Source organism: Leptopilina heterotoma, unplaced genomic scaffold (genome assembly GCF_015476425.1).
Source record: "Leptopilina heterotoma isolate Lh14 unplaced genomic scaffold, ASM1547642v1 Lhet_377, whole genome shotgun sequence".
Lineage (NCBI taxonomy): Eukaryota > Metazoa > Arthropoda > Insecta > Hymenoptera > Figitidae > Leptopilina > Leptopilina heterotoma.
In genome coordinates, this window is record NW_025111053.1 from 913,272 (window position 1) to 934,714 (window position 21,443).

General features: G+C 31.2%; 2 protein-coding genes across 4 annotated transcripts in view; both read right to left on the reverse strand.

Annotated features, from left to right (window-relative positions):
* LOC122505843 (5-hydroxytryptamine receptor 2A-like) overlaps positions 1–21,443 on the reverse strand; it is an 837,584-nt gene that overhangs the window by 792,798 nt on the left and 23,343 nt on the right. The window lies entirely within an intron of this gene.
* Positions 18,642–19,523, reverse strand: LOC122505841 (piggyBac transposable element-derived protein 4-like). Its single transcript, XM_043617692.1, has one exon. It carries the CDS (start codon positions 19,521–19,523, stop codon positions 18,642–18,644), a length of 882 nt encoding a protein of 293 aa, XP_043473627.1.

The window sequence follows — 21,443 nt, forward strand, 5'->3', positions numbered from 1 at the left end:
AGGGGTGCACCACGAAACGTTTTAGCAGCAATTATTAACATTGACAATGATTATTACACTCTGGGTAGGTGTCTTTTGTGGCTTACAAATTTCGTGTTGTAACTCTATCATTATTACTCTTTAATCAAATATTATTTTTCAGGAAACGAGAACGGAACTCTAAATAAGAAATACGTGCGAAGCGAATTTTATAAATGCGACGCAAACCTTATTATGGTTGAAGATGTTTTGTCAAGAGAAATATCTCTGAGAGAAGCTGCTTCCAAAAACAGTGTTTTTGGTGCTCAGGGGTATGAAAGATGCGCCTGCAAGACAGGATGTGCACAAAATAAGTGTAAATGTTTTAAAAATAAAAAAAAGTGCACATCAAAATGTCACAGCAGCCTTTCCTGCAAAAATAAATAAATAAATAAAGCATTTCTCTAATTAAATCGTCTTTTTTTAATCGTAAATAACATTGCCCAAAAGTAAGTGGGCAATGACAACATTGCCCGGGCATTGCTGACTATGCCCGGTCACTGTCACATTTTACTAAATTTTGTTAAAAATACCCGGGCAATGTCCAGTGACTGTGGGCATTGTCGATTGTGCCCGGGCATTGTCGACAATGCCCAATAATTGACAATGACCGTAACATATATAAAAAATCGATTTGAAATAGGAATGCATTTGATAGATATTAATAAGAATGTAATGAAAGCTGCAGCTCAGAAAGAAGCAGAAATGGCAATTGCAAAAGGACATGTAATTAATGGAGTACCATACATAACGGTTGTGGTCGATTGTGCATGGTGCAAAAGAAGTTACCGCACATCGGCATATGATGCCTTAGGAGGATGTGTTTTGATAATTGGTTATGAAACAAACAAAATAATAGATTGCATTATAAGGAATGTCCCTTGTGCAACGTGTCAACGAGCAATGAAGGATGAACGAGAACCCAAAGAACATAAAAGCTTTTCTAACTACGATGAAAGTAAAAGTTCTTCAAGTATGGAAGCTGAAATGGTTGTCGAAGGTTTCACGACAAGTGAAGACAAATATGGATTAATTTATAAATATAGAATTGGTGATGGAGACAGTAGTACAGATGTATTACTTGCAAATCATGATCCTTACGAAAAACATAATGTTGTGGTAAAAAAATTGGAGTGCACCAATCATAAATTTAGAAATTTTTGTAACCTTATCGAACATGTTACATCAGTAAAAGCTCAAGATGAAGATAAAAATCCCGGAAATTCAGTGGCCCGAAGACTCTTAGGAAGCAAGAAATTAAAGTTACGAATTGAAATCATTTCAGCAATTGATAGACGCAGAGAGGATGAAACTTTAACATTCAATCAAAAAATTGACTTGTTGTATGAGGATATACAGAATGTAGTAAGCCATTGCTTTGGTCAACATGCAAACTGTGCAAGACTGAATTGGCCTTGTAAGGGTAGAAATTTATTAGGAGAGGAGAATTTGATTCCTGTATTAAGTAAAAGTCATGCTTATGCAGAAATTGTATCAGGATTACGCTTGTTGGGACGTCACACAGGAAGTTTGTTGTACAAAGTTACAACAAATGTTGTTGAATCTGCCAATAACAATCTTTGTAAAGTTGTTTCTGGCAAGAGAATTAACTACACTGCAAAAGAAAGCTACACTGTACGTTGTCATGCCGCTGCAATGCAGTTTTCAACAAAACAAGTTTTAACAACTGTGTTTGAAGGTATTGACAAAGAAGTACCTCAAGTTGCAGAAATAATGGAAAATCGGCGAAAATTGAAGATTGAAAACAATAAAAAGTATGCTCAAGAAAAGAGAAGAACCAAAAGGTTCTTCAGGAAAAACAAGGATAAAGATTATGGACAAAATTCAAATCAACCTGATATATCAGAAGAATTATTTGCAAAAGAAAAAGATGCGCTAATGAATGAATTGGAAAAATATCAAATTGAGAGAGATGCAGTTGCAGAAAGAACAAAAAACCAGTCGGAATCAAGTGAGTGGAAGAGAATACGTCGTAAAATGCTTACAGCTTCAAACTTTGGTCGTGTTTGCAGTAGGCAGAAAACTACGTTGACTGGAAAATTAGTAAAGGCAATATTGTTTAACAAAGTTGTAACGGATGCAATGGAATATGGAAAATACCACGAAGAAGATGCCATACAGCAGTTGGCAAAGAAATTAGGTATTAAAATTGAAAATAGTGGATTCTTCATAGATCCAGAGATAAAATTTTTAGGATGCTCTCCAGATGGATTAATTGCAGAGGAATTATGTGATATAAATATTCCTTTGAATGCAATTATGAACAGAAAATGTAACGAATTTTCGTATGAAGTAGTTGCAGGTGGTATTGTCGAAATAAAATGCCCATACTCTGCCAAGAATATGAAAATTCAAGAAGCAAAAGAAAAGATTGATACTATCAAAAAATGGTTTCGTAAGGATATGAAGTTTCTAAAAACTTTACATGAATATTACTATCAAATTCAGGGACAACTGCACTGTACAAGGCGAAAATATTGCATTTTTGTCATTTGGACATTGTGTGATATGGAGATGAAGGTAATTTTACGCGATGACAAATTTTGGGATGAAAAGGTAAATAAATTAACAGAGTTTTATTTACATTGCCTTCTTCCTGAAATCATCGATAGTAGACACCTGAGAGGATTTAACCCTCGCGAACCTCAGTTCGTTCTAGATGCAAGAGAACCTTATATAGCTATCCAAAAGGAGAAAAAAGAGAAAAAGTTTAATGCTATTCTTCAGAAATGTATTGAAGCTGAAAAGGAAAAAGCAAATATCGAAAGTACTTCAAAAACGAGTCCAGCAGCAAATCCTTCCCAACCATCATTAAAAAGAATAACATTTTAGTACCATCAGAAGAAGATGTGTTTCATCTTTTAATAAATATGGAGCATTCTCTTCAAGATTTAAAGAAAATAATACTCACCGTTGAAGTATATTTGGATGATGACTGCATTGATTCATTTCTGAGAGTATTACAAATGTACTACCCAGAATTTGAATTTTTAAGTGTGCACTATCTTACCAATTCAAAATTCATAAAACCATGTTTAAACAATATTGACGTGCAAATAGTTGGTGGAAATTCTTCCGTTCATTGGCGCTGCTATTATTTCTTCGATAGAGTTTTATACATTTACGACAGTTTATACATGCCAACGTATGAAAAACTCACCAAACAAGAACAAGTATACATCAATCGACGCTACCCAAATCTAACTCCTGACAAAGTCATACCACTACAAGTTACTCACCAAATAGATGGTACAAGTTGTGGAGTTTATGCAGGAGCATTTGCAATGTCCTTATGTTTAAAAGAGGATCTATGTACTCAAGATTACTCTATAGATTCGCTTGAAATGCGACAGCATTTTTTTGATATGATAAAGAATAAGGAAATAACCCCATTTCCGGTAAAAAATGAAAATGTAATCGAAATACTAGATGATTAAATAATTATCTGAAACAAAACACTGAGAAAACCTCATAAGCAGCGTGAGAAAATTTAGTAACACTGCAAAAATGTATTAATGAAAATTTTCAAATTTAGTTTTCAATGTATGCTGTCATACTATCTTGAGAGAATTTAATTGTACAGCAGCGAGGGAAATATTGTAAGTTGAAAGACTTTCTTCAGAAAACGTCATATAAAACCTAGATATGTGACGTTGTACAACAGCGAGGGATCCAATATTATACTAAATCATGAAAACTAAGAGCAGCGTGGGAAACTTTATTATTAATTAGAATTTAAGTAAAAAGTACAGCAAAAAAGGCTATTAAAAGTGGTCTTTTTTGTCACTTAATTTTATACATAGTCTTAATAATTTTATTTTCAGAGTATGACGTCATAAAAAATTTACAATTATGACATTGTACAGCAGCGAGGGATTTAATCATTACATTTAACAGCAGCGTGGGATATTTTATAAGAAAAAAGTTTTTTAAAAATAAACAACAAAGTGGGAGGATGAGGGTGGTTTTGTTGTTTATAACTATTTCCAGAGTACAACGTCATATAAAACCCAGATATGTGACGTTGTACAGCAGCGAGGGATCCAATATTATACTAAATCATGAAAACTAAGAGCAGCGTGGGAAACTTTATTATTAATAAGAATTTAAGTAAAAAGTACAGCAAAAAAGGCTATTAAAAGTGGTCTTTTTTGTCACTTAATTTTATGCATAGTCTTAATAATTTTATTTTCAGAGTATGACGTCATAAAAAATTAACAATTATAACATTGTACAACAGCGAGGGATTTAATTATTACATTTACCAGCAGCGAGGGATATTTTATAAGAAAAAACTTCTTTAAAATAAACAACAAAGTGGGAGGATGAGGGTGGTTTTGTTGTTTATAACTATTTCCAGAGTAGGGTAACTGTACCAATTGTCGAGGGTTTTAGGCAACATGTGACTTTGACATTTTTTTTCTCGGAAGTAAATGCACTTTAAAATTTGATTTTTGTATATTTGGACGAAGGATCTAATAATGTTTAATATTCATATTTATTTTTTTAATATAAACTAAATTGTTAAGCAAAAAATATATTTAAAAGTCAATCGAGCAAAAGCACCATTTGTCGATGGTCTTGTGCTAATTTCTCGAGGGTCTGTTCCAATTGTCGAGGGTATGACATTTTTAAACATATAACCCAATATAACCTAACAATTAACCTGTACAGATATTAGAAAATCGAGTAGATATTTATTTTTTCGATAAAAATATTATAGAACATTACCAGAAAACAAAAATATTTATTTAACTATAATTGAATAATTTATAATATCGATATAAAACATTTTTATAGTAGATGATACAGGACAGAAAATTATTTAACTGTTTTTTAAACTTTTATAAATATAAGTTAATTAAATTTAATCAATTTTGTTAATCAGACATTAATTGAAAAAATAAATTAATTTAAGTCACATTAAATTTGTAAACGAATAAAATAAACTTTTATTACGAACTGTAAATATAATGGTTAATTATAATTAAACTATAGTACAAAATTTTTTAGTTTTAAATAATGCATTTTTTTATTAATTTTTTCTCGGTCTTCCTCGTTTTTTTGGTTGATTATTTTCTGTTGGTTGTAAATTTTTGGAGCATTTTTTTTCTTTTTCTCTGTACCTATAAATGTTTGGCATTTATGTTTGACGTTTAGTAAATAAACACTTAACCATCGATAAATGGTGCATCAGCGAAAAAAGTGACTACACCAATTTTCGAGTCATTACCTCGAAAAATGGAACTGTCAAAAAAAAGGAACCAAATACCGATGATTTGCTTTTAAAAAATATTAAATATTTTTTTTTAACAAAAAAACATGCATACAAAATTAATTTAGTTCGTGTACAAAATTATAATAATAATTTTGTACACAAAAAGTCATTATAAATACGTTTAATTTGCATTTCTAAAAATCTGTTTTAATCAACTTGAAGTATTAAGAAAATGGAGATTCGTGTAAATTTCACAGCAGTGAATTATAATATTAATTAAATAATTATTTTAGTAGAATCGCTACGAAATTTGTTTATATAAATATACAGTTGAAAATACAAAGATTATTTAGAAATTTTTTTTGTTCTTAAATATTATATATTATACTATTTATCTAAAAAAGAAAATTATTATCCTCGACAATTGGAGCACCCTCGGCAATTGGTGCAGTTACCCTACAACGTCATATAAAACCCAGATATGTGACGTTGTACAGCAGCGAGGGATCCAATATTATACTAAATCATGAAAATTAAGAGCAGCGTGGGAAACTTTATTATTAATTAGAATTTAAGTAAAAAGTACAGCAAAAAAGGCTATTAAAAGTGGTCTTTTTTGTCACTTAATTTTATACATAGTCTTAATAATTTTATTTTCAGAGTATGACGTCATAAAAAATTAACAATTATGACATTGTACAGCAGCGAGGGATTTAATCATTTCATTTAACAGCAGCGTGGGATATTTTATAAGAAAAAAGTTTTTTAAAAATAAACAACAAAGTGGGAGGATGAGGGTGGTTTTGTTGTTTATAACTATTTCCAGAGTACAACGTCATATAAAACCCAGATATGTGACGTTGTACAGCAGCGAGGGATCCAATATTATACTAAATCATGAAAACTAAGAGCAGCGTGGGAAACTTTATTATTAATTAGAATTTAAGTAAAAAGTACAGCAAAAAAGGCTATTAAAAGTGGTCTTTTTTGTCACTTAATTTTATACATAGTCTTAATAATTTTATTTTCAGAGTATGACGTCATAAAAAATTTACAATTATGACATTGTACAGCAGCGAGGGATTTAATCATTACATTTAACAGCAGCGTGGGATATTTTATAAGAAAAAAGTTTTTTAAAAATAAACAACAAAGTGGGAGGATGAGGGTGGTTTTGTTGTTTATAACTATTTCCAGAGTACAACGTCATATAAAACCCAGATATGTGACGTTGTACAGCAGCGAGGGATCCAATATTATACTAAATCATGAAAACTAAGAGCAGCGTGGGAAACTTTATTATTAATAAGAATTTAAGTAAAAAGTACAGCAAAAAAGGCTATTAAAAGTGGTCTTTTTTGTCACTTAATTTTATACATAGTCTTAATAATTTTATTTTCAGAGTATGACGTCATAAAAAATTAACAATTATAACATTGTACAACAGCGAGGGATTTAATTATTACATTTACCAGCAGCGAGGGATATTTTATAAGAAAAAACTTCTTTAAAATAAACAACAAAGTGGGAGGATGAGGGTGGTTTTGTTGTTTATAACTATTTCCAGAGTACAACGTCATATAAAACCCAGATATGTGACGTTGTAGCGAGGGATCCAATATTATACTAAATCATGAAAACTAAGAGCAGCGTGGGAAACTTTATTATTAATAAGAATTTAAGTAAAAAGTACAGCAAAAAAGGCTATTAAAAGTGGTCTTTTTTGTCACTTAATTTTATACATAGTCTTAATAATTTTATTTTCAGAGTATGACGTCATAAAAAATTAACAATTATAACATTGTACAACAGCGAGGGATTTAATTATTACATTTACCAGCAGCGAGGGATATTTTATAAGAAAAAACTTCTTTAAAATAAACAACAAAGTGGGAGGATGAGGGTGGTTTTGTTGTTTATAACTATTTCCAGAGTACAACGTCATATAAAACCCAGATATGTGACGTTGTACAGCAGCGAGGGATCCAATATTATACTAAATCATGAAAACTAAGAGCAGCGTGGGAAACTTTATTATTAATAAGAATTTAAGTAAAAAGTACAGCAAAAAAGGCTATTAAAAGTGGTCTTTTTTGTCACTTAATTTTATACATAGTTTTAATAATTTTATTTTCAGAGTATGACGTCATAAAAAATTAACAATTATAACATTGTACAACAGCGAGGGATTTAATTATTACATTTACCAGCAGCGAGGGATATTTTATAAGAAAAAACTTCTTTAAAATAAACAACAAAGTGGGAGGATGAGGGTGGTTTTGTTGTTTATAACTATTTCCAGAGTACAACGTCATATAAAACCCAGATATGTGACGTTGTACAGCAGCGAGGGATCCAATATTATACTAAATCATGAAAACTAAGAGCAGCGTGGGAAACTTTATTATTAATAAGAATTTAAGTAAAAAGTACAGCAAAAAAGGCTATTAAAAGTGGTCTTTTTTGTCACTTAATTTTATACATAGTCTTAATAATTTTATTTTCAGAGTATGACGTCATAAAAAATTAACAATTATAACATTGTACAACAGCGAGGGATTTAATTATTACATTTACCAGCAGCGAGGGATATTTTATAAGAAAAAACTTCTTTAAAATAAACAACAAAGTGGGAGGATGAGGGTGGTTTTGTTGTTTATAACTATTTCCAGAGTACAACGTCATATAAAACCCAGATATGTGACGTTGTACAGCAGCGAGGGATCCAATATTATACTAAATCATGAAAACTAAGAGCAGCGTGGGAAACTTTATTATTAATAAGAATTTAAGTAAAAAGTACAGCAAAAAAGGCTATTAAAAGTGGTCTTTTTTGTCACTTAATTTTATACATAGTCTTAATAATTTTATTTTCAGAGTATGACGTCATAAAAAATTAACAATTATAACATTGTACAACAGCGAGGGATTTAATTATTACATTTACCAGCAGCGAGGGATATTTTATAAGAAAAAACTTCTTTAAAATAAACAACAAAGTGGGAGGATGAGGGTGGTTTTGTTGTTTATAACTATTTCCAGAGTACAACGTCATATAAAACCCAGATATGTGACGTTGTACAGCAGCGAGGGATCCAATATTATACTAAATCATGAAAACTAAGAGCAGCGTGGGAAACTTTATTATTAATAAGAATTTAAGTAAAAAGTACAGCAAAAAAGGCTATTAAAAGTGGTCTTTTTTGTCACTTAATTTTATACATAGTCTTAATAATTTTATTTTCAGAGTATGACGTCATAAAAAATTAACAATTATAACATTGTACAACAGCGAGGGATTTAATTATTACATTTACCAGCAGCGAGGGATATTTTATAAGAAAAAACTTCTTTAAAATAAACAACAAAGTGGGAGGATGAGGGTAGTTTTGTTGTTTATAACTATTTCCAGAGTACAACGTCATATAAAACCCAGATATGTGACGTTGTACAACAGCGAGGGATCCAATATTATACTAAATCATGAAAACTAAGAGCAGCGTGGGAAACTTTATTATTAATAAGAATTTAAGTAAAAAGTACAGCAAAAAAGGCTATTAAAAGTGGTCTTTTTTGTCACTTAATTTTATACATAGTCTTAATAATTTTATTTTCAGAGTATGACGTCATAAAAAATTAACAATTATAACATTGTACAACAGCGAGGGATTTAATTATTACATTTACCAGCAGCGAGGGATATTTTATAAGAAAAAACTTCTTTAAAATAAACAACAAAGTGGGAGGATGAGGGTGGTTTTGTTGTTTATAACTATTTCCAGAGTACAACGTCATATAAAACCCAGATATGTGACGTTGTACAGCAGCGAGGGATCCAATATTATACTAAATCATGAAAACTAAGAGCAGCGTGGGAAACTTTATTACTAATTAGAATTTAAGTAAAAAGTACAGCAAAAAAGGCTATTAAAAGTGGTCTTTTTTGTCACTTAATTTTATACATAGTCTTAATAATTTTATTTTCAGAGTATGACGTCATAAAAAATTAACAATTATGACATTGTACAGCAGCGAGGGATTTAATCATTACATTTAACAGCAGCGTGGGATATTTTATAAGAAAAAAGTTTTTTAAAAATAAACAACAAAGTGGGAGGATGAGGGTGGTTTTGTTGTTTATAACTATTTCCAGAGTACAACGTCATATGAAACCCAGATATGTGACGTTGTACAGCAGCGAGGGATCCAATATTATACTAAATCATGAAAACTAAGAGCAGCGTGGGAAACTTTATTATTAATAAGAATTTAAGTAAAAAGTACAGCAAAAAAGGCTATTAAAAGTGGTCTTTTTTGTCACTTAATTTTATACATAGTCTTAATAATTTTATTTTCAGAGTATGACGTCATAAAAAATTAACAATTATAACATTGTACAACAGCGAGGGATTTAATTATTACATTTACCAGCAGCGAGGGATATTTTATAAGAAAAAACTTCTTTAAAATAAACAACAAAGTGGGAGGATGAGGGTGGTTTTGTTGTTTATAACTATTTCCAGAGTACAACGTCATATAAAACCCAGATATGTGACGTTGTACAACAGCGACGGAACCAATATTATACTAAATCATGAAAACTAAGAGCAGCGTGGGAAACTTTATTATTAATAAGAATTTAAGTAAAAAGTACAGCAAAAAAGGCTATTAAAAGTGGTCTTTTTTGTCACTTAATTTTATACATAGTCTTAATAATTTTATTTTCAGAGTATGACGTCATAAAAAATTAACAATTATAACATTGTACAACAGCAAGGGATTTAATTATTACATTTACCAGCAGCGAGGGATATTTTATAAGAAAAAACTTCTTTAAAATAAACAACAAAGTGGGAGGATGAGGGTGGTTTTGTTGTTTATAACTATTTCCAGAGTACAACGTCATATAAAACCTAGATATGTGACGTTGTACAGCAGCGAGGGATCCAATATTATACTAAATCATGAAAACTAAGAGCAGCGTGGGAAACTTTATTACTAATTAGAATTTAAGTAAAAAGTACAGCAAAAAAGGCTATTAAAAGTGGTCTTTTTTGTCACTTAATTTTATACATAGTCTTAATAATTTTATTTTCAGAGTATGACGTCATAAAAAATTAACAATTATGACATTGTACAGCAGCGAGGGATTTAATCATTACATTTATCAGCAGCGTGGGATATTTTATAAGAAAAAAGTTTTTTAAAAATAAACAACAAAGTGGGAGGATGAGGGTGGTTTTGTTGTTTATAACTATTTCCAGAGTACAACGTCATATAAAACCCAGATATGTGACGTTGTACAGCAGCGAGGGATCCAATATTATACTAAATCATGAAAACTAAGAGCAGCGTGGGAAACTTTATTACTAATTAGAATTTAAGTAAAAAGTACAGCAAAAAAGGCTATTAAAAGTGGTCTTTTTTGTCACTTAATTTTATACATAGTCTTAATAATTTTATTTTCAGAGTATGACGTCATAAAAAATTAACAATTATGACATTGTACATCAGCGAGGGATTTAATCATTACATTTAACAGCAGCGTGGGATATTTTATAAGAAAAAAGTTTTTTAAAAATAAACAACAAAGTGGGAGGATGAGGGTGGTTTTGTTGTTTATAACTATTTCCAGAGTACAACGTCATATAAAACCCAGATATGTGACGTTGTACAGCAGCGAGGGATCCAATATTATACTAAATCATGAAAACTAAGAGCAGCGTGGGAAACTTTATTATTATTAAGAATTTAAGTAAAAAGTACAGCAAAAAAGGCTATTAAAAGTGGTCTTTTTTGTCACTTAATTTTATACATAGTCTTAATAATTTTATTTTCAGAGTATGACGTCATAAAAAATTAACAATTATAACATTGTACAACAGCGAGGGATTTAATTATTACATTTACCAGCAGCGAGGGATATTTTATAAGAAAAAACTTCTTTAAAATAAACAACAAAGTGGGAGGATGAGGGTGGTTTTGTTGTTTATAACTATTTCCAGAGTACAACGTCATATAAAACCCAGATATGTGACGTTGTACAACAGCGAGGGATCCAATATTATACTAAATCATGAAAACTAAGAGCAGCGTGGGAAACTTTATTATTAATTAAAAAAAAAGAATTTAAGTAAAAAGTACAGCAAAAAAGGCTATTAAAAGTAGTCTTTTTTGTCACTTAATTTTATACATAGTCTTAATAATTTTATTTTCAGAGTATGACGTCATAAAAAATTAACAATTATGACATTGTACATCAGCGAGGGATTTAATCATTACATTTAACAGCAGCGTGGGATATTTTATAAGAAAAAAGTTTTTTAAAAATAAACAACAAAGTGAGAGGATGAGGGTGGTTTTGCTATTTATAACTATTTCCAGAGTACAACGTCATATAAAACCCAGATATGTGACGTTGTACAGCAGCGAGGGATCCAATATTATACTAAATCATGAAAACTAAGAGCAGCGTGGGAAACTTTATTATTAATAAGAATTTAAGTAAAAAGTACAGCAAAAAAGGCTATTAAAAGTGGTCTTTTTTGTCACTTAATTTTATACATAGTCTTAATAATTTTATTTTCAGAGTATGACGTCATAAAAAATTAACAATTATAACATTGTACAACAGCGAGGGATTTAATTATTACATTTACCAGCAGCGAGGGATATTTTATAAGAAAAAACTTCTTTAAAATAAACAACAAAGTGGGAGGATGAGGGTGGTTTTGTTGTTTATAACTATTTCCAGAGTACAACGTCATATAAAACCCAGATATGTGACGTTGTACAGCAGCGAGGGATCCAATATTATACTAAATCATGAAAACTAAGAGCAGCGTGGGAAACTTTATTATTAATTAGAATTTAAATAAAAAGTACAGCAAAAAAGGCTATTAAAAGTGGTCTTTTTTGTCACTTAATTTTATACATAGTCTTAATAATTTTATTTTCAGAGTAAAATGTCATATGAATAACAGGTTTCTGACATTGTACAACAGCAAGGGTTGTAATCATTATCTATAAAAGCAGCGTGGGAAATTTTATATTTAAATATTTGTTTAAACAATTGCCACAATGTTAAATTTGTAAAATATCTCCATTTTTATCTAATTTGATCAGAAAACTGTAAAATTAGAAAAAACGGCAATTTTCTGAATATATTATGTAAAGAGATAATAAATAACAAAAATTTCTTTGCACAACATAAAAGTTCATTATTAACAACAAAAAATTGTTTAAACAACTGTAAAATTGTTAAATTTATGAATTATCTCAATTTTTACTAATTTTTGTTGATAATTTTAAAATTAGAAAAAACTGCAATTTTTTAAGAGACTTGTGTCACAAGATGATAAATAACAACAATACATTGTTTAAGGGGACTTTCTGGTTTAGAATTGACAAAAAAGGAAGGTTTTAAAACTTTTATTGTAAGAACAGTATTAAAGAAATTGTAAAAACTATTTTTGGACATTGTAGCACATTGCGTAGAGAAAATTTAAAAAATATGTTTGAGTGTATTTAGTTCAATTTCATAGCTGTAGGTGGCGTCTTCCAAAAGATACCTTTTTTTTGGTACGTTAGATTCCGGGCAACCTGTAATACATAAATTCAAGTTCCAAACGGGAATCTCTTCATAAGGATTTATTCTTGTGCCTAAACCTCAAAAACGATTTTTTTTAAAGGTTTTTTTTATTTTATATGTACATTTTTCTCAAAAACTCGCAAAAACGCCGTGTTTTTGGGTCAATTTACCTCCATATAAAAACACAGGCGGTAGAAATATGAGTTTTTAGAGGGTTAGGCACCAGTTTTTTAAATAAAGAATCGAAAAATTTTTGGGATTTCAAAATCGGTTCGGTAGATTTCGAGAAAAGCTCTGTACCAGTTTGAAAAATGAGTTTTCGAGAAAAACGCGTTTAAAGTTTTCATAACATAATTCATTGAGTCATGAATATCAAACAACTTTTTATTACAACAGAACTTCGTATCCCGCTGTTTTTGGGGTCGCTGATTACGAATTTGATGTCCGTTTTGGAAAATCCAAAATGGCGGATCCAATATGGCGGACGAAAAAATAAAAATTCAACCGGATTTGCTTAAAACTTGTTACTCGGGGGTTTTTGGGGTCGCTGATTACGAATTTGATGTCAGTTTTTGAAAATACAAAATGGCGGATCTAATATGGCGGACGAAAAAATAAAAATTCAACCGGATTTGCTTAAAACTTGCTACTCGGGGGTTTTTGGGGTCGCTGATTATGAATTTGATGTCAGTTTTTGGAAATTCAAAATGGCGGATTCAATATGGCGGACTAAAAAATAAAAAATTAACCGGATTTGCTTAAAACTTGTTTCTCAGAGGTTTTTGTGGTCGATAATTACGAATTTAATCTTAAATTTTGAAAAATATGTTTGTCAGTTAATTAAGTTTATTAAAATTTTAATCTATAAAGTTTTTATATCTTCTTTCTTACCATTAATCGGCCATTCCCGGTGAATATTGTAAATCCTCAACCTCAGTCAACAGTTGTAAACGGTCCGCCAATGCCTTTTTCTTCTGAATTCGGCCCTCTTTTACTTTTACTCGATTAAATCAAAATCCAATTAGAATTTAGGATATATACACTGAAAAAATGCTATTGAATCTAAAGCATATGCTATTGCGAGCTACCAAAAGAAGATAATGTTAAATTAATAGCATATATTAACAATTCGACAGTATTACTTTCAAAATTGATAATGAAGTATTTGATTCAAACGCAATGCTTTAAGATTTTGAACATATGCTATTCATTCAACAATATCTGTTTTTGGCAGCCCGCAATAGCATATCTTTAGATTCTATAGCATTTTTTTTCAGTGTATATGTATTTAAAACGTTCCTAGAACGTTAATGTTTTGTGCCTATATTCATAACTAGCAATCTCAAAAGGCCACAAGTAACCATTTTCAACTAAATTTAATTAATTTCTTAATCTTTGTCCGCCATATTAGATCCGCCATTTTGTATTTTCAAAAACTGACATCAAATTCGTAATCAGCGACCCCAAAAACCCCCGAGTAGCAAGTTTTAAGCAAATCCGGTTGAATTTTTATTTTTTCGTCCGCCATATTGGATCCGCCATTTTGTATTTTCAAAAACTGACATCAAATTCGTAATCAGCGACCCCAAAAACCCTCGAGTAACATGTTTCAAGCTAATATCAATAAAAGAGGAACGCCAAATATGTAAATAAGATAACTGTAGATTGTTGTTGAAATACATACCGTCATAAATATTGTTATAACTTTTGTTTTTGTACATATTTTTTAAAAATCGTTTTGGGACAGTAATTCTATGATACCAAGGAACATTTTTAAGCAAAAAAAAAAAATCGATTTTTTTGAAATTCTAAACCAGAAAGTCCCCTTAAACAACTGCAAAATTTTTAAATTTATTAATTATCTCTATATTTTACTAATTTGCCTTGATAATTGCAAAATTAGAAAAAAACTGCAATTTTCTAAGAGACTTGTGTCACAAGTTGATAAATAACAACAATATATTGTTTAAACAACTGCAAATTTTTTCAATTTATTAATTATCTCTATTTTTTACTAATTTGCCTTGATAATTGCAAAATTAGAAAAAAACTTCAATTTTCTAAGAGACTTGTGTCACAAGTTGATAAATAACAACAATAAATTGTTTAAACAACTGCAAAATTTTTTAATTTATTAATTATCTCCATTTTTTACTAATTTTCCTTGATAATTGCAAAATTAGAAAAAAACTTCAATTTTCTAAGAGACTTGTGTCACAAGTTGATAAATAACAAGAATAAATTGTTTAAACAACTGCAAAATTTTTTAATTTATTAATTATCTCCATTTTTTACTAATTTTCCTTGATAATTGCAAAATTAGAAAAAAACTTCAATTTTCTAAGAGACTTGTGTCACAAGTTGATAAATAACAACAATAAATTGTTTAAACAACTGCAAATTTTTTTAATTTATTAATTATCTCTATTTTTTACTAATTTGCCTTGATAATTGCAAAATTAGAAAAAAACTGCAATTTTCTAAGAGACTTGTGTCACAAGTTGATAAATAACAACAATAAATTGTTTAAACAACAGCAAATTTTTTTAATTTATTAATTATCTCTATTTTTTACTAATTTGCCTTGATAATTGCAAAATTAGAAAAAAACTGCAATTTTCTAAGAGACTTGTGTCACAAGTTGATAAATAACAACAATAAATTGTTTAAACAACGCTTGAAATCATCATCTACAAAATTTTTCTGTAAAGTTATTTTGAGATTCAACAAATCTTCGTGGCTTTCTACGATCCGTCGCGTCGGTCAAATTTCAGCTGAAAACTAACTTCCAGAAGCAGCCGCACGGACCCAATTGGCGGCGCTCGAATCAGTGCAGCGACTAATGGACACGCTGTCGGTAACTCCGTGGATTTATAAAAAAGAAGATTTTGTTCAAAAAACGTTGTTTTTTATTGTTTTTATTCATTTTTTTATAAGTTTAAAGATTATTAATTTTTTTTTTATTATTTTTAAACATTTTTTATATCATTTTCGAAAAAAAAATCAGACCCGTAGTATATGACAACTGAATAACATGTCCTTAATAAAGCTACAAAAGATAGGACAGAATTTATAAAACATAAATTCCTATATATTTTATAATATTGTTTATAAATTATATGCATGAATTTATAAACATTATTAATACTTAAAATTTTATATAATAAAAGAAACCTCTATTTAAAAATAATTAAAGGTAATGCATTTCACACATGTGCATTGAGACGACCTAGGTGTATACGTGCACATCCACTGACTTCGCTGGCTACAAGATCTAACACGACCACACCCTTGAGTTCTTCGCGTTACGGGCACACATACAAGCATGCTACACATGCTGAAAATGAAAAGAGTCTCATTGCCTTGTCTCTCCTATTGTCTTTCCTTGTCTCTCCTTCCTTTTTCCCCTTTGGGCCTACAAACTTAGAAACTAGAATATCATAACAAATGCACATGCATTTGGAGGCTGACTCAACGCTTTATGATGATCTTTTATTTTGATTCAAGCACAATTCCAAATTTACAGAAACGAATTTGATCATAGCTAAACATTTTGTTGTAACTTTTGTTCACAACAAAATACCGGTGGACATTATGTTGCATGTAATATGTGTATAGTATATGTTTAATTATGTATACAAAATACATATACCAGTAACATATTAATGTAGAACCAATATAGTCGTTATTTATACGATTTATATTAGACTCTTATAACTACAAATCAATTATAATTATAAATAAATAATTCTTTCTTTTACAATATAATTATAATTTATATCTTAAGTTATAAAACTATTTCAGTAAAATATCAAATTTCAGACCATTTCCGTTCTCATGAGACTGTCGTGAGAATCAAAATTGTCAGCAAAATGCAACGTCCAATGGGCCTGAAGGTTTTTTTCTACTTCTAATTCTAAAAACCCTTAGTCGACAAAATTATTCCACTTGGACATTAAGACAAGGAGTAGAGGCTTGTCGCAAAATTTCCATCGCTGCTGTACAATTTTCCTCTTCAAGCGATCAACACCTGTCCTGGCTACGGCCTGGCAGATCTGTTGATCGCAAGAAAGTAGGAAATGCCGAGACTAAGCCCGTCTGCGCGTCGGACCCCCGTATAGAACTCAGCGAAAAAACTAGTATAATACGAAAGGCGGACGTAAAAATAAAATAGAATCTTCTAACCAACAGAGTCCAGTGCGAGCTGTGTTGAGTGAGGTTTCAGTTAATTAAATATTGAACAATTTGAAAATCTTGTTTTTTTAACCGGCCAGTCCGTACGTGTAGTACTTGCGCCGTCTCAATTCAGTGGTCCCACAAAACTAAAGAAGACTCTCTTCTTTACAAAATTCCCGAGTTCGTGAAAAAGAAAATTAGTCGCATAGACGACTCAATTTTCAACCTTCTCAACTGTGTTTTGCCCGACGAAGGATCCCTGTTCCTCAACCGGCCAGTCCGCGCGCGTAGCGCCTGCGCCGTCTAGAAGGAATTATGCCCTGTAATATTTTTTCCGGAGGTTAGAAATTATACAAATTTTTTCATTATAATAATTAAATTAACAAAAATAATATTATTTTACCTCTTAAATATTAATAATAGTATTATTTACGCTCTCGGTTATGTTTCCTATAACCCTTAGAAGCACACATTTTTTATCGCAGGGGAAAAATACCAAAACATGTAATTCAAGGGATTTTGGGGTCGCTGACTACGAATATGCAATCGGTTTTTTAAAATTCAAAATGGCGGATCCAATATGGCGGACGACTATTTCAAAAAATGATTGAATTCACTTGAATTGTGTAACTCGGGGGTTTTTAGGGTCGCTGATTTCGAATCTGATATCCGTTTTCCGAAATTCAAAATGGCGGATCCAATATGGCGGACGACTACTTCAAAAAATGATTGAATTCACTTGAATTGTGTAACACGGGAGTTTTTGGTGTCGCTGGTGTCGAATCTGATATCCGTTTTTCAAAATTCAAAATGGCGGATCCAATATGGCGGACGACTATTTCAAAAAATGATTGAATTCGCTTTAATTTTGTAACTCGGGGGTTTTTGGGGTCGCTGATTTCGAATCTGATATCCGTTTTTCAAAATTCATTCAAAATGGCAGAAAAGTATTTGAAAAATTGCGTGAGTCGCTTGAATATTAATACTTGTTTATTTTTGGGTGTCTGATTGGGGATACAAAATTTTTTTTATAAAGAACAAAAATATCTCGTTCTTAGCGTTACCCAGAACTAACGGCGAGGACGTGACGAGTTTCTAGTTCCACTTTTTTTTCATTTTTAAATTATTTGTTTTTTTTTGTTTTTTTGTTGTTTTTTTGTTTGTTTTTTTTATTTTGTTTTTTTTTGTTGTTTTGTGGTTTTTTTTAAATTATACTAAATTTTCGTTTGCTGCTTTTGTGGGACTATTTATGATAATCTGAAAAGCAGTTTTTTTCTGAAGACAAACAGAGAGGAACATTGCATTGTGTGCAACACCAAGCCGTTCTTTTTACCTTTTCTCGCGTGCTGCAAAGTGCACAGCGTCTAAATGTGTCTAGGTGCACAGGCATGTGAGATGACTCTGACCGCCTTTTTGTGAGAGACACTTTTGGCTTGTGCTGACTTACGGCTTTATTTTTCCGTTTTCGACCTTTTGGTTTTCGCAGTTTTTGATCAACTAATTCTGATACCAGTTGAAGTCGAAATTCTTTCAATGTCAGAGGTGGTTGAATATTCTGTTCTTTGTATATGACGAAAGAATTCACTACCGCCAGGTCTACAAAGTGCCAAAATAATCTCAAATTCTCAACCACCATCTTTTGGACTTTCGATCAATTTTATATGTTGCTACCAATCTGTCAGCATGATCAACATATCCCATGTGCTTGTTGTAATCAGCACATACAACTGGACAATTGATGGGTAGCAACGATCCATTCTTTTGCCGACGATTGACTACAGTGGTTTCAGAAGGATCATGATAATTGGATAAAAAGTATACCGGCTTTTTATCCATCCATTTGATCCACTGCAGGCCTGTGGTTGATGTTCTAGATTCATAATCTCCTATTTTAAAACTTTTATCCGGCTTCTGGCTTTTCGGCAATTTTGATCGATTTGATCTAACGGTACCACATGCGAAAATATTATCTTTTTTTAAACTAACTAAAAGATCTACCCCCGTAAAAAAATTGTCAAAATAGACATGGTGGTTTCCACTAACAAGTTCGCGCGTTAGATCCTTTATTACTCGAGCACCTAATTGTTTCTCTGTTGACTCTGTTTTTCCAGTATATATTTGGAATTCGCATACGAAGCCAGATTCATCTGCTCTTGTCCCAGACTTATAACCATGTTTTATTGGTTTGGCAGGCATGTATTGTTTCATAATATTTCGTCCTTTGAATTTTATCATGGACTCATCAATTGATTGATATTTTCCCGGTTTCCAACAGGTTTTGAACGTCTCGCTAAGTGCCTCAATTACAGGTCTCAACTTATATAATTTATCATACTTCGGATCTCCTTTTTTTGGTTCTTTACTGTTATCACTTACGTGTAAGTGACTAAGAAGGAAACCGAACCGATTCACTGTCATCAAAGAAGCTATGTATTCATCATGCAATTGAGGATTAGATGACCAGTAATCCCGATATGACGGTAATTTTTTGACACCCATCAGAATGTTGATTCCCAAAAATATGAGTATTTCACTTTTATTTACTGGTTCCTATTTACTATTCTTTTGTTGAGCATATAAATTTGTTTGCTTAACTATTTTTTCAACAAGGCTGTGGGGAAATAAGCAACTAAATATGTCCGATGGTGTTTTTGCATTTACCGCAATATTTGGACCATAACTTTTAGTGAATGGAACATCTGTTCTTGGTACACTACGTTTTGTCCAAATTCCATCTTCTACAACATCTTCTCCTTCTTCCTCCATTTCTTCGTCGAGTACTTCTTCAGTGATAATACTTGAAATCAGAGGACAATCTGTTACACCTTTCTTTTTTTGAAAAAGGCACGCATCATTTTCGGTTTCTGAATCGCATAAACTATCAATCGAGTCATTGTCACTGGGAATATCTACTAATTCTACTTCAATATCCATAATTTATTTACCTACCTTGTACAATAACTTCGCAGAAAGAACAAAATATAAATGTCTATATTTACCGCATATATTATAAACTTACCTTGTTCAATGAAATGAAAAATGCAATATATGAAACAGTGTTTTTTAGAGTATGCCGGAAAGTGCAATGTATCATTTACAATATCTGAACTAAAATTTATACTTTACTCGTCACGTACTTAGCTTGTTATTTAATTTGAAAGACTGTTTTTCTCAGCTTTCTAGAGAGTGCAATGAGTGCAATTACCTCTGACTTTGAACAAATTGTGACTTCAATCTCGTGTCAGAGTTAGTTGATCACAAACTGGCAAAACCAAGAGGTCGAAAACGGAAAAATAATGCTGTAAGTCAGCACAAGCCAAAAGTGTCTCTCACAAAAAGGCGGTCAGAGTCATCTCACATGCCTGTGCACCTAGGCACATTTAGACGCTGTGCACTTTGCAGCACGCTAGAAAAGATAATAAGAACGACGTTAAGTCCTCGCCGTTAGTTCATTCTGGGCAACGCTAAGAATAAGATACCTTTGTTCTTTATAAAATTTTTTTTTATTTCCAATCAGACACCCAAAAACAAACTAGTATCAATATTCAAGCGACTCACTCAATTTTTCAAATACTCTTCTGCCATTTTGAATTTTAAAAAACGGATATCAGAATCGAAACCAGTGACCCCAATAATCCCCGAGTTACAAAATTCAAGCGAATTTAATCAAATTTTGAAATAGTCGTCCGCCATATTGGATCCGCCATTTTGAATTTTGAAAAACGGAAATCAGATTCGAAACCAGCGACCCCAATAACCTCCGAGTTACAAAATTCAAGCGTTTTCAATCAATTTTTGAAATAGTCGTCCGCCATATTGGATCCGCCATTTTGAATTTTGAAAAACCGATTTTAGATTCGAAATCAGCGACCCCAAAAACCCCCGAGTTACAAAATTCAAGCGAATTCAATCAATTTTTGAAATAGTCACATTTTGTTAGTTTCTTTTGTTTATAACTATATTCATTATTTATGCAATATTCGTATAATTTAGGTTTTTTTCGTTTAGTTATATTTTTGATACTATAGAAAGGAAGAAACAATCATTTTTATTACAAAACTTGGACGTTTATTCTGGAATATTTTAAAATACATATGTTGTCAGTAGTACTAACCACCGTGCTGCTAAGGGATAACAACCAGACAACCAGGGCGGCGAATAATGACGTCGAGTAATGTTTGGATAAATAATTATTAAATTTGTAATCGTCAAGAAAAATTGCGGCGCAAGTTTTCAAAACTTAGATGGGTCATGGATGGCTTCCACGCATATCCCATGGGTGGAATGTGACTTCCAGGGATGGGCCATAGAAGGATCCAGGCATTCATTTCTTCTTGGGCCCCGGCGCACAGTGGTTCCAAATAGACAAAAAGCTGGCCAAAATTCCAATTCTGAATTAATCTAGTTGAATTTGTTTAC